Below are 15179 nucleotides of genomic sequence, written 5' to 3'. Positions count from 1 at the left end.
GCGACGAGCACCTGGATAGAGTCCGCTTGGCATTCCATGATGCTTATCAGCCGATCCGTGCTTTGCTGCCGGTGCTCTGCCGCCGGTGCGCTGCGTTTTCCTGCTTTTGCTTTCCTTCCACTCCTGTGCTTTTTGTTTCTCTTTAAGAGATTGATGCATCACTTCTTGCAGCATGTCTTCTTTGCTTTTTCACAGTCTCTTCCTGAGTTTTTGCAGTCTCTCAGCTGGTGATAACATGGACGGCTGAGATCTCAAGGTTGCATCTGTAAAGGCAAAATGCAACACTTAACAGAGGCAGCATTGTTTATACCAGACAGAGTAATGATTCCCCCACACTTAAGGAGGGCACACACAGTCTACACAATAGCATAATTTTCCTGTCCTAAAGAGAGCGCACATAACCCACGGGAGCCCCAAAATGGTGAGTAAGGGGGACTGATTGTTTCACGGCTGTACTGTCCTCTGGGTTTCTGAACACTGTCCCAACATTTTCCACAGGAGTTCATCCTGGAAGATATCTCACTGCTGACCTGGGAAGCAAGGGAGGGTCTTCTACTGCAATGCGGCTTCTGCCGTGGCCCATATGAAGCTTGCCTGTGTGCAGCAATGGTCCCCCTGCCCCTCGCGGCACAGTGGCGCGGACACATTAGCTTGACTGGGACAAATACCACGGTGGCTCTCCCAAGAAACCTGCGCAAGCGCATTGCCCATGTTCTGGATGAGACTTTCAAAGAGATTATGGAGGCCGATTACCGCAATGTGATAGACCACATCATTGCGCTATTCCACATCAAGGCATGCATGCAGCCCTAACCCTCCTCTCCCAAAGAGCCCGCACCAAAAAAATTCCTTCCCGAAAAAAAAAAAGCCGCTTACTGGGAACCTGCTCTTCTATTTGTTCTCCACCAAGTACTGGCCGCTGCAACTGGCTACCTTCCTCCTGGCTGCATGCCTCCAGGGATTCCGGGGTGTCTCCCCCCACCCCAGCACCCTCACTCCCGCTTTCCTCCTCCTTCTCCTTCCCCCGCTCTGAAGTATCCATGGTGGTGCTCGGAGTGGAGGTGGGGTCACCCCCAAGTATCGCGTCCAGCTCTTTGTAGAATCGGCAGGTCGCAGGGGGAGCACCCAAGTGGCCGTTTGCCTCGCGGGCTTTGCAGTAGGCACTCTGCAGCTCCTTCACTTTAATCCTGCACTGCAGGGTGTCCCGGTCATGGCCCCTTTCCATCATGGCCCTTGATATCTGCCCGAAGGTATCGTAATTCCTACAGCTGGAGCGCAGCTGGGACTGGACAGCTTCCTCCCCCAAACACTGATGAGGTCCAGCAACTCGCCATTGTTCCATACTGGGGCTCGCTTGGCGCATGGAGACACGGTCACCTGGAAAGTTTCACTGATACACTCCACGCCTGGCTGAGCAAACAGGAAGGGGATTTTTAAAATTCCCGGGGAATGTAAAGGGTGGGTCTGACGGTTGGTCACCTGAGGCCAGGGCAGTAGAGTTCAAATTGATGACCAGAGTGGCCAGAACAGGCATTGTGGGATACTGCCGAATACTTCTGGAGGCGAATCAGAGCACATTGGGCGGCCACACTGGCGCCGCAGCAGCTGAATACTCTTTATTCCTCTCGGGGAGGTGGAATTCCAGCAGCGCGGTAGCCACGGAGATACAGCACTGTACATGCCTTGCCAGTGTGGACGGGGAGTGAGGTACAGCGCTGGGGGCGGCTTTATTGCGCTGTAACTCGCAAGTGTAGCCAAGGCCTGAAGCTCCCTGAGGTACAAAGAGGTTATCTGTAAATAAGAGTAATATTTGACTCCCACCACACTCCCCAGCAGTTTCTGGGAAGCACAGAAAATTAAGAACAGGAGTGTAAGTAATAAGACCAGAATTCAGAAATTCTCGTTATCCAGCCCTAGGGAGGATATCCATTCTATTTGATACAGATGCTCCCTGATTTACACAAGGCGTTCCGTTCCGGAACACCTTGCGTAACTCAAATTTTGCGTAAATCGGAAACATATACCTGACAATTATGCAAAAACAAACAAACAAAACAAAAATCCTATTTCTAGCTTACTTAACTTTTTCCATAAGTGCGGATTTGTATAAGTCGGGTTTGCGTAACCCAGGGGCATCTGTATTAGCAAACAAAATTGTTTAGTGACAGGGTTGCATCATAACACAGCTTTGTCAAACTTGGACATTAATGCAAAACGTTAACAGTGACTTCATATGCTTTTATATACATTGTATGACAGATTAGCATATCTGACTGTTACACATTCCAAGCATTTGGGAAGTTATTCTGAGTTAGCACTGCTGAAGTCACTGTCAAGGTTTTGGATTAGACTGCAACATGGTGGAGTTAGGATGTGAATTGTTTTTTGAGTATCTGTTGGAAATTGAACTGAGTTTTAAGGAGTATTAGAATATATTATCAACAGTGATAAAGCACTATGAAGGTGGAAAGGAATGCATGAGTTTTCCCCCTTATTTCTTTGTATTTAATATTTTGGGTTGCTGGGATGTGTCCCCTCCTGAAACACCACCTTACCTGTCACTACATGTAGTTTTTGTTTGCTAATTGTCTAGCTTTTTTTATACAGTGTTGGTGTATCTCATGGATAGCTCCCCAGATTCACAGAAATGAGGATCTGTACCTGCTGGGGAATCACAGGGAGAAACAGTGATTATGAAGTTGCTTCTATGTCAGCCTGACAGAAGAATATGAGAGGCTAGTACCTTAGTAATATCTTTGTGTAAGATTTTACCTTAAAGTTACTGTAAGTAAACATACCCAGAGCAATCCTCCACGTTTAGCAGTGACAATATAACCCAGGGTTAGGCAAACATTTTGGCCCAAGGGCCACATCTGGGAATAGAAATTGTATGGTGGGCCATGAATGCTCACAAAATTGGGGTTGGGGTGAGGGCTCCAGGGTTGAGCCAGAAATGAGGAGTTCAAGGTGCAGGAGGGGGCTCCGGGCTGGGAAGTGGGGTGCGGATTCAGGGGTGGGGCTGGGGGATGAGGAGTTTGGAGTGTAGGAGGGTGCGCCGGGCTGGGACCAAGGGGTTTGGAAGGCAGGAGGGGGATCAAGATTGGGGTAGGGGGTTGGGGCATGGGGAGAGGCTCAGGGGTGCAGGCTCCGGGCGGCGCTTACCTCAAGCGACTCCCGGAAGCAGAGGCACATCCCTTCTCTGGCTCCTATGCGAGGCACAGCCCGGCGGCTCTGCATGCTGCCTCATCTGCAGGCACCTCCCCTGCAGCTCCCATTGGCTTCAGTTGACAGCCAATGGGAGCTGCAGGGGCAGCGCTTGGGGCAGGATGCAGAGCGGAGGCCCCTGACTGCCCTTACAATGAAGGAGCCGGGGGGGGGGGCATGCTGCTGCTTCCAGGAGCTGTGTGGCGCGGCCCCTGACCCTGCTCCCCGGCTGGAGCGCCAGAGGGGGGCCATGCGGCTGCTTCTGGGAGCCAGTGGAGTGGCCCCCGACCCGGCTCGAGTGGGGCAAGCCCCAGACCCCACTCCCCAGTGGGAGCTAGAGGACTGGATTAAAATGGCTGGTGGGCCAGATCTGGCCCACGGGCCGTAGTTTACCCCGGTATAACCTGTCATCTGGAGGGAATTTCTGAGAAGGCGTCTGTGTAATCATTCACTTACTGAAACACTCCACAGCCTGTTGTGGACTTCTAGAACCTGGATACAACCAGTAGCGGCTCCAGCATGTACACATCTGCATTATACCCCCATGTCTGCCGGTTGCTCTCCCCTATCTCTGCCAGCATGAAGCATTCCTTTAAACCTTCAAACATGCCAATATGGACACCCAAAAGTGTGATGGCTGCCATGTTGGCCAACACCAGTGATTGAAACAATAACTTTCAGAACTAAAAGCATGAGCCTTTATGGCTTGTGCTGAAGAGCCACATTCTCACGGTGAGAATTGTTACAGACTCACATCCTCTCTGGGTTGGGCACTGAGGGGACACAACATACACTTCGACCAATGGGCTACAAGCAAAGTGAGAGAGGTGAAATACGAGACATGTATTTTGGCGATTCACACTATATTTACAGTTTGTCATAGCTTTTAGGTACAAACCTGTTTTAAAGACGGCTTTTTACTGTGTGAATCACATGTGACCATGCTAGCCTTCATATAGTCCAGTAGCAGGATTTGAATTCTTTGACCTTCAAATCCCTAGCTTAGGCCTTTACTTTTTGAGCTACAGAAATAATTACTAGTCCTGTTCTAGAACAACCACTGGAAGAGGAATTGACACACACTAACAATGGATTACATAACTGTTTACCAATCAGCAGTAGAATATTGGCAATTAGGAATCCTGAATTCTATACTTGGCTTTGGGAGAGGAGTGTGGTTTATAGTAGTTACAGAAAGGAAAAGAAATCTGGTTTACTCACTCTGAAAGGAAGCAATGTGATGCAGTGGACAAGATTGGGATTTGTCATATTAGAGGCCTAGATTCTCTGTTTGCAGAGGGCAAGGGGGAAGAGTTTCAGCACCTCTTCCCTGCCTTCTAGGTTGGGGTTTGTGGGTGTAATCAATCATAAGGGTAGTGAATTGCAAGAGCACTTAAAATAGACTATACACACTCCTGCTCTTCTCTTTCCCAGTTCAGGAATTTTCTCCTTCCCAAAGCCAATATGTCACCAAATTAAAATTTGACATATCTTTTGTTATGACTAAAAAGTAATAAAATATTCTATAGCAGGGGTAGGCAACCTATGGCACATGTGCCAAAGGCGGCACGCGAGCTGATTTTCAGTGGCACTCACACTGCCCGGGTCTTGGCCACTGGTCCGGGGGGCTCTGCATTTTAATTTAATTTTAAATGAAGCTTCTTAAACATTTTAAAAACCTTATTTACTTTACATACAACAATAGTTTAGTTATATATTATAGACTTATAGAAAGAGACCTCCTAAAAACATTAAAATGCATTACTGGCACACGAAACCTTAAATTAGAGTGAATAAATGAAGGCTCGGCACACCACTTCTGAAAGGTTGTTGACCCCTGTTCTATAGACATACACAACTGTGTAACTGATATTCTAAGAATCAATAAACAAGGAGCAAAATGGTACCCAAAAGACAGATTGCACAGTATTTTAGGTTTCTTGCAAAAGGGGTACAAAGAAAAGCGGGACAATCTTGTGGAAAAAATCACCAGGATGATTTTTTAACTCTGTCTGTATCAATTAATTTTTTTAATCAAACCACCATGAAAATTTCAAAATGCTCAAAGTTTATATTTTTTTGCCATTTTTGAGATTTTTACAAATACAAGTTTAAAATTCTTCTTAAAACTGTAATGCAATCTTAACTATGGGACAGCTACCACTATACCATAATAGACTTTTATACCACCTGCCCTCGTCCCCATAGTATGTGAGCACCTTCCAGTAGTACATGGAACATGACTAACATCTTTCTTATGTAGTTTGTTCTCTCGCTCTCAACCTCTTCCCCCAGAGAATTGTGTGCAATGCAGTATTTCATTTTGGTAGAGTTTTTTGTTTGTTTAATACACATATTTATTAGAAAAGACAAGGTGGAAGAAGTGGCACTTAGAGGGGAAGGTGCTAAGGTTTCTGCTGATTAGTTCTTTTGAGAATTTGTGCCACAGTCTTGGACTCGTTGCTCAGAAAACTGTCTCCTGCACAGACAACCTTTACCTTATAGCAAAATGTACCTATGTGCCCCAAGCCATGGGCAAAAGTAGTTTGGTGGAGAATACTGGAGGAGTGCAGGAGAGAGATCCCTTTTCCAAGTTCTGGGATTCCTTTAACCTTTTGAAAAAATGCTCGCACCGTTTTTTAGCAAGTAAGGGACTAGGGATTTTATTGGAAAGCTAAGTTAGCTTTGCGCACCTGTGTGGCACATTCAGGGTTTATATAATAACTCAGAACTTAGCTGTGTTTTCTATGAGTAGCTGGGCAAATTTTAAACAGCAACAACTCTAATTTCTTCACCCCATATTTCTAAACTGTAGTGAATCATGTACATTGCAGAGCAAGGTCTATATCTGTACAAAGTTTCACATGAAACAGTTCATCTGTTTTTGTGATACAAATAACTTGCACTATTATTAAATAGGAAAACTTGCTTTTTAAGCTGTACAGAACTCAGATTTGACTGAAGTCTGCTCCAATTAATCAAAAGAAACTTTGTGTTGGCACTATACATGAAAAAGTTCAGCTCAAGAGGCAAAGCTTTCAGAAAGTTTGAATGATTGAAAAAGGAGGTTTACAGTAACTTTTATAACCTTAACTAAAGCAGTTGCTACATGACCTTGCTACAGTACTGCAGAGGTTCTTCCATGCATGCCTAGATCTCATTGACACTAGATTTTTTGCCAGTATAACTACTCTGGCCAATCCTCGTAGTGGAAAAGTAGCTTATACTGGGAAGAGTTCCCTGCATGAAATAAGCTATATAGGCAAAAGGATTTTTTTTGCTGGTATAAGCGCATCTATGCTAGGGCTTTTGCCCGCATAGCAATGTTGGTTAAGTTGTGATTTTTTCCACACTCCTAACCAACACAGCTGTGGTGGTAAACCCTTTATGCATAGACCAGACCCTAGTCTCCTCTGGTTACCAGAGATACCCCTAGTGCTTTCCAACAAGCATTATTGTAAAAGTTGATGTCTTTCCTCTCTGTTTCAATGAAACTATTAGTCTCAGGTTGGTTGGAGGCTAGTCATTTTGGAACTATTACAGTTATACATCCATCAACAAAAATAAAAAATCAGAAAGTGACAGGTAGGAAACATGCATGAAAGTTACATATTGGAATACTTGGCAGTCAAACTTAAATGAAAGAGTGAGCTGTTTCAGAATTGGCTAGAGACTGATTCTAATTTTACCCAAACCGGTTTCTCTAGCTTGTTTGTTCCTTGTTTCACCTTTGCTCCCTTTCAAGGGTTGTTCAACTTTTCTAAAATGTTTATGATTGAAGTGTCTCCTGCTGCCTTTTATAATCCATGCTGTAGCATTATACCTTTTAGGTATTTTATGAAGTCCCACATACTGTGGCTACAGTGACCCTTTTCTTAAAACTTCTGCTATTGTATTAGCAATGATTCAGCTCCTGTGCAGAAAAGATATCAGATAGGATGGGCACTGAGGGGACACAACATGTGCACACCCATACTGCTCAAAACAAGCTTAAACAATACAGTGGTAAAGTTAGTTGCCGCTGGCACCTACTCTATGCTGGTGCTTCCATTATTGTGCAGGACAGAAACTCTCTTTTCTGTATTAGGACAGTACTGAGCACACTTCTGCTGTTACTGCAATCTAAATAATGATTTGACACTTGTAATTTTATTCCTTATATTTCATTTGGGCTTAAGGGGGAAATAATAGTATATCATGAAAATTAAAAGCCAGTTTTTACAAAACAAAATGAAAATAAATGATGAAAAGAAGCCTGGAAATTAAAGACATATCTTAGAATAAGTTGTTGATATTGTATTTATGTATATAAGTCATTCACTCATGCAGTTTTACAATTAATATGTAGACAGGCTTGCTAATATATTGCTTTAATCAGTTACTTAACACTATAACTCTAAAGTAGTAATTCAGTTTCAGAGGGGGGAAAAAAAAACCAAACTATCAATTGTCTGTCTTGGCAAACCTATTACTTTCCATATTAAGGACTGACAATATTATGACAGTTGGTATGAACACAGCGAATCTCATGGTACACCACACACGATGCATCAAGGACTAAAGCCAATAAGGGATGTTTCATAAGAAAGTAATCAGTAATATGCTTAACTGATTCGATCTTTCAACCAATATAATTGGTTTTACAAAGTTAAAATATCTTAAAATAACGAACAAAATAACATAAGCATAGAAATAATCTCAGTGATTCTAATATACATTTATGTACAGTTTAAGGACCTGATCCTTCAAACATCTATGCACATAAAATTTACTACCATTCAGCAGGATTACTGACATGAAGTCATTCATGTGCATGCTAGCACAATCAGACCCTAAAATATTCCCATAATTTAAATACTTCAAAAGTAAATAAACACTTTTAAATGACATGGCTAAACCAGAAAAAATGGATTTTTTTCTTCTTCTTTTTTTGCTGCACCCATTTTGCAGAGCAATATTTTCCAAAAAGTTTGCAAACTGAGGAACATCTTTTACTATATGTAGGGGTAAATGATATTTGAACAGGCAAGGACAGGAACCCAGTATCAGAGACTATAAAACAGTGTATATCCTGCTTTAATATTGGAGCAACCAACCAGAAACACCAACTTCATAACTTCTATTTTAAGTATAAAATACATTTTGAAATTTTTATTCCTATACTGTGATGGGGCAGAAAGACAGGGGAATAAACATCACAAAACTGAGTCTTACACACGTGTACCTGTTACTGGCTGCTTCTTATTTGGTTGCATGCTTCAAGGTTTTCCTGTTGTTATAGAAAGCATGAAATAATCTAGGACTAATCTATCTGAGGGACTATGTTACCCTACATGCCATATTGAAAATAGGAATGGCAGAGATGAAACTGTTGGCCATCCATGGCATTGTCTCAAAAGAGAAAGGATGAGGCCTTTGCTTCAGAGAGCCCATGATCCTTGAATGCTCTTCCTCAACAATACGCAGCAGACTACATAGGTGGCAAGACTCAGGATATTTGCTTCCTTTTTAATTTCATAGGTTTTGGAGCTGACAGTTTTCTTCTCCACGTTTTGGGCTGAGTTGTGGTGTTGGAGGAGCAGGGTTGGGCTCCTTTGTATTTGGGGTTGGGCTGGTGCAGTTACTGGTTTTGAATGTGCTAACTTTTCTATTTAGTAGGTGCTTTTGGTTTAAAATATTTTTTGTTAGATGCCAGAAGCCTCCAGGATGGGGTACCACAGATGTAAGAAAGTATTACTCTATTTTCCCTCCCAAGTTTAACATCTTATTAGTCATAAGCCGTGACATTGTACTTCGTTGATTTACATTTTTTTAAATAGTTATTTTGCTGATGTTAAAAGCATTGAAACAAGATGGAAAATGGTTTATGGACTCCAACACTAAACTTCCATAATACTTAGCCAAATGATTATCGTGGAGAACATGGCACCCAACACGGACACGACTAAAAACCTTGTGAATTTATTTTCTGACACACAAGTGGACTATTAACTTGGTAGACAAGGGGGAAGAAACGTATCTCCTCTCTTTGTCCTAAGTGCATGCTGTTCACATTGAATTACAGAAGCAAAGACAAGATCAAATGGTCTTCATTCAAGTACTGTAGCTGATGAGGAGTCATTGACTAGGTTCTGAAATAACACACTGGTATTAAGGGGAGCCCAGGCACCCTTTAAAATAGTGGTACCCCGCTCTGTGCCCCCAACCATTCTTCCACACACCCCTAAGTTTGGGAACCACTGCTTTAAAAACTATTCATAACTTCTCTGAATGCAGGCTAGTTCAAGCTACAAGTTCCCTTTCAAGAAACAAAAGTAAATCATGACCCGAAAGTCAACATTCCATGAATGTGTATATAGCATTATGCTTGCCGTAATCATTTGCCAGAGTTCCTTAAAGGGATAAAATGTATAACCATCTCAGAAAACTTAACAGTAATTCTATTTTAACATTAACAAAAAAGACTGTTATAATTGTTATATTTACAGTATATACATATTTACATACTTTTGTTAAATACTAGAGTTGCAGAAAAAAATTGCTGTACAGAATGGTTTTTCTGCATTTAAATGCCCCTTATAGCGTTTTTTTTTTCTGTGAAAAATGAACAGTCCTTTCATGCTCCTTTGATGATTAGATACAGTCTACATTCCGTAGGCCACCATCCACAATCAAAGCACCAAATCTAAAGTGAAAGAAACATTTTATTCTTAGCTGATTAAAATTGATTTAATACACAATAAATTAACCCTTACTCTAGAATAAAATTAAAATGTGTTTCTTTTTTGAGTTCATTTAACTATAACTTAATTATGTTCTTTGCCACACCCCAACACACATTTTTCTCTTAAAATAGTAAATAATATTCTTGGAGACACATGAAGAGTGTGCAACAGGATACTGCATGATCTAAGCATAGGACTGAGAACCAGGAACAAGTGAGTTCTTAGCCCACTGCTACCATTGACTCACTAATTCACTAGGAAGCCTTAGGCAGATCATAACACCTGTGTAGCACTATCTACACTAGGAAATGGACCCATTACTAATAGCTACCATCTGCAATGGATACCCCTGAACCACTGAATGAAAATTATTTGACTGCTAGCATAGACAGAACAGAATCATTTTCGGTGCCATTAAAGAAAGCATTGTTTCAACATGGTTGAGAACAGGGGTTCTCAAACTGGGGGTAGGGACCCCTCAGGGGGTTACAAGGTCATTACATGGGGGGTTGCGAGCTGTCAAGCTCCACCCTAAACCCCGCTTGCCTCCAGCATTTATAATGGTGTTAAATATATTAAACAGTATGTTTAACTTATTAGGGGGGTCGCATTCAGAGGCTTGTGATGTGAAAGGAGTCACCAGTAAAAAAAAGTTTTAGACCCACTGTTATAGAAAGTATATGTGACTTTTTTTCTCAGTCCTATTTCATTACAGCTAATGCTAAAACTGCAGAATGACTAATACAGATTGGTATCATTCCATAGTTATTAAACTTTAAGTGATATCTGAAAATTAAAAAAGTTTAGATAAGAGCCTGTGGATCACTACAAGAAATACTGTGTAAATCCAGCATTCACCACTCTGAGCAACAGTTATTTTCGTTAAGAGGCCCTAGATAATTTCAGCTCTCTTGGTGCTTTTACCTGCATCACATATTGACTTCCACAGTAATGGAACAAATTGCATTGTTTTCAAATAAAGACAACAACTGTGACCAAATCAGCTTGAAACATGTCTCAGAGCAACAATTTGGAAACAGGTATCTATACTGCAGTTGTCCAAGAGATAAAATTTCCCATTTTCTTGGTCACTGGATCCATTAACTTCCATACCAACTTATAACACCCCCCACCAAAAAGTAAAAATTACTATTTGCCTTTCTAAAATGTGGTTATTCTCAGCTAGTTCTTTAACAACACCTTCCATTTCCTCCTTCAGTTTCTTCATACTGTATAATAAAAAGCAAAAGAAAGGTCTTCAGTGATTATAAACCGTTTTATCCATTGCATGCCAGTTTTAATGTTACATTCATTATGAAATAAATGTGTCAAAATGGTATAATAGAAACAGTTTCTCTAATAATAAAATTGGAAGAAAAAATATTCTGAAGATGCCCAAACATTAGAGTGACTCATCACAATGAAGTTTCCAGTAACTTGCAATCGTGTACAAAATAAAGGAGAAGCATATTAGGCTGGCTTGAGAACAAAATCTGACAAAAGTGATCAATGGAAACAGTGAATGGTATGATTTTTCCCTCATGCCCATAAGTACATTAGCATTCAGAAATACCAGTTTGTTTTTGTAACATACAGAAAATGCCCGACCTTTATGCAGTAGCCACTTAACTGCTTTAAAAATGGAAAGGCAAGTTAAGTCAACAATAAAAAACACACATTTTCTCTAATTCCTCTATAGGAAGCATGTGAAAGTATTACAATTATCCATCTAATTCTTACCCAAGAGTCATTTCCACTAAAGTGTTTGAACTTGGATAGATTGGATTCATTGCATGTTTGATCCCAGTGGAAGCTGCAAACGTTTTCTGTCGCAGAGCTTCTTGTAACTGCAATAAATAAATAAGGTAAGTAAGTAACATGATCACAGGCCAACAAACTGCCATGTGCATTTCAATGTCCACTTTCAAATCCCTCCTTGAAATATTCCCCTACCAAAGCCATGACAATGGTTGGGCAGCTGTGTGTGGCCTATCATGCGGAGTAGTATTGACTCCTTGTGCTCTCCCCTGTCTGTCTGTTGTATTCTCTCATCTTACACTTTGTAAGCTCTCTGGAACAGAGACAATCCCTGTTGTATGTTTGTCCAGTGCCTAGCATAAAAGGGATCTGATCCATGACTGGGGCCCCTAGGCACAAGTAACATTATTAATAAATATAGTAATTACCCTGCTCCTCTCAGACTTTTGAGTCAGGGAGATCAGCTGGATTTTCCCCTTTTTTTACACTTGTGTTTTTTTAAAAGTCATTTTGTTGTACTAAAATATGTTTATTTGCCCTCAGACTTCTTTCTGTATTTGGGGACACTGTATAATTAAGACTAATACATATAATGTTTGACACATCTTTAATGAATGGTTAGATTCTGCAGAAAAAAGCAAGATATACACTTTCATGCCTCTGATTTTTCCCCAGGAACCTGGTTTTGAACTGATTCTGGTGGCTCTGAATAGATTTGCACTCCAAATGGCAACTGTCCGAATGCTAAAAAATTCAATAATTCCTACCTCAATGCAGAGATTTTAACAGTTTCTTCCCATTTTATATTGTTCCTAAAGTATGGTTTTACTCTGAAGAATGACTGTAGAAATGGCATTGCGGGGTTTCATTGTCTTGTTCTTCAGGCACAAGACTGGGACACAAGAATCCTGGTTTAACTCTGCCACAGAGTGAGAGAGACCTTAAGCAAGTCTCTGTGCCTCAATGCCCTATCTACAAAATGGGGATAATACTTCTCAACCTCAGAAGAGGGTTATGAAGATAAATTCATTAATGTTCAGAATGCTCAGATATTATGGTGATGGGAGCCACATAGAAAAGATTGATATGGAATCACTGAAAAACATCTAAAGTTGCTCAGGTTTTTTTTTAAACTGCTTTATCATGTAAACTCAGTCGGACTCTGAATCAGGTGGAGTTCTATCCAGCTCACACATCACCAGCAATACAGCTTCTACAGGCCAAACTATTACATCTGTGCAGCCTTATTACTGTCAATAGGTTTGCATAGGTGTAAGTGGAACTTGGTAAACTATCCTGTTGATGGTGATGAGGGAAATGGAATAGAATCCTTTGCTCACTCAGTCTAAAAACTGGACATAGTTTAGGACCAGTATACCTCATTTATATAGTCCTGGTATTTGGCTACCTCTTCTTCAATATCAAAACACTGGCTGGTGAGCGTCAGTAACTGTTTCCTTAAATGAAGCATCTTTCTGGAAGCAAAAAAAAATTATTTTAAAAAGGCAATCAGCGAAATCATGGTGCTGTCACAATGTTGAACTCTAATGAATCAATCTCTTGCCTCATCCAGTCCTCTGCCTTGTCCAAAAATGTCTCATACTTGCTGACACATTCATCTTTGAACAGAGATATGGCTTTGGTGGCATGTAAATTCAGCTTCTGCCTGCAATACAGAAATAATCAACAGAATATTGTTATATCACTTGCAGGACTTCATTCCCCAAATTATTTTTTTAAAGCTTTGAGGCATACGAGCTATATATGAAGATTTAAAATGTCTTAAATACTTTATCCAACTTATTTTGTGTGCTACTATAATGTGTTTATAGGGAATGAACTGCCAGGTTATATTTCAAAGTTAATTTCCAAGATGTTCCAATTTCAAATGTCCCATTTGAGGCAAAAATTTGGCTAGTTTTAACTATTATTTACAAACTATTGTGACAAAGCTCTGTCCTTGTCTCGGTGGGTCCCACGTTTCCTGGCGGATTTCACTAGCCTCAGAGGCTCACTGTGACCCTCCATGTAGCCCTTCTCTCTCTAAAGGCAAGGGTCACAGCCTACTGAGCCATTTTCATCATAAGCCAACAAGGGAGGTGAGGAGAAGCTACCCTCCCTTGCACAGTCTCTGTTGTCTCCCAGTCTCAGAGATTAATCAGGGGGCAAAGAGGGGGAGCCCAGGCCCACCCACTACTCCAGGCTCCAGCCCAGGGACCCTAATAGTATCAGCTATGGTAGCTGATTTTTTAGAAACAGGATGCATACAATTTCCTGGGCCACTTCTTCACAGCAGCCCCCACTTCCTCAAGATCCACTTCACCCTTACCTCAGGGCCTCCTTCCTTGTGCCTGATATGGTTTGTACTGCTCAGTCTCTCCAACAGCACAACTTTCTCCTACAGCTCCTGACACACACGTACCTCACTGACTAACTGGGAGGCTTTTAGCTAGTTTCAGCCAGCCCTTGATTGGCTTCAGGTGTCCCAATCAACCACTATCTCCACTGCTTTCTAGAAGGATCTTAATTGGCCCCAGGTGTCTTGATTAACTTGGAGCAACTGCCATTTGATTACCATGGTACCAGGGATTTGTTTAGCCTGGGGCTAACATACCTGTTCCTCACTACTTTACTATAGCCATCTGGCCTGGCCCCGTCACACTATGCACTCATACTACTTTTTCCATTTGAAATTTGAAACCTTGATTATATTTAAGGAAAGAAAATGATGGATAGAAAGGACAGAGGAGCTTCTTATTATAATTAATTATTTGTATTACCATAGTGCCTAGCAGCATCAGTCATGGACCATGACTCCACTGTGCTAGGCACTGTACTAACAAAACAAAATCACAGACCCATACCGTAATAAGCTTACAGTCTAAGCATAAGACAAGAGGTGGATACAGATGGGCAAAGAAGGAGGACACAGTCAGACAATATTGGTCAGCTTGATAGGCAGTGGTCTCAGCACTAACCATGCTTGTGTGTGTGAACTAGGAAGTGGAATCATGGGATGTGAAATTTTGAAAGACTGCAACTCCATGTCAGCTTTTAGGCTTTTACTGAATAAAGTCTTGAATGATGGCTAGTTGGTACTCTTACCTGTATGGTTTATATATGGCCAAAGTACCTGATTTCTCACACAACTGTCATCCACCCAGGAAGCAGCTGAAATGAACACTGCTCACTTTCCTACCCAGTGATAAAGTGCTACAATTAAGACTGGAGTGGCCAGCCAGTAATTCTGCTGCCACCAAAAAGACCAAAGATCTAGGAGCTGAGTTCTCAGACCACCAGCACTGAAGTCACTGCAGTCGTAGAACAGAAAGCAATACTTTATGCCATCCTCTAGCAATTTCTTTTTGGGAGAGTATGGAGTAAAATGAGATGTGCTCAGGATCCCAAGTGACACTTGGAGACTCCAAAGGGAAAACACTGGAGCTCCACTGGTAATAGCAAAGGCAGAACACTTTAGGGAAAGACATTCCT

The 15179-nt window shown here is 41.5% G+C and overlaps 1 protein-coding gene across 2 annotated transcripts in view; it reads right to left on the bottom strand.

Moving 5' to 3' along the window:
* Window positions 1-7489: 7489 nt before the first annotated feature.
* TBK1 (TANK binding kinase 1) overlaps window positions 7490-15179 on the bottom strand; it is a 48685-nt gene continuing 40995 nt past the window's right edge. For both annotated transcript variants that reach the window (XM_034770576.1, XM_034770584.1), the window contains exons 17-21: window positions 13252-13353; window positions 13066-13162; window positions 11670-11776; window positions 11087-11158; window positions 7490-9889 (exon numbers count right to left, since the gene is read on the bottom strand). In XM_034770576.1, coding sequence (XP_034626467.1) covers window positions 9838-9889; window positions 11087-11158; window positions 11670-11776; window positions 13066-13162; window positions 13252-13353 — 430 coding nt within the window. In that variant the 3' untranslated portion in view covers window positions 7490-9837. The remainder of the gene's footprint in view (window positions 9890-11086; window positions 11159-11669; window positions 11777-13065; window positions 13163-13251; window positions 13354-15179) is intronic.

The sequence above is a fragment of the Trachemys scripta genome, chromosome 1, assembly GCF_013100865.1.
Source record: "Trachemys scripta elegans isolate TJP31775 chromosome 1, CAS_Tse_1.0, whole genome shotgun sequence".
NCBI lineage: Eukaryota > Metazoa > Chordata > Testudines > Emydidae > Trachemys > Trachemys scripta.
This window is presented reverse-complemented; position numbering and strand designations above follow the sequence as displayed.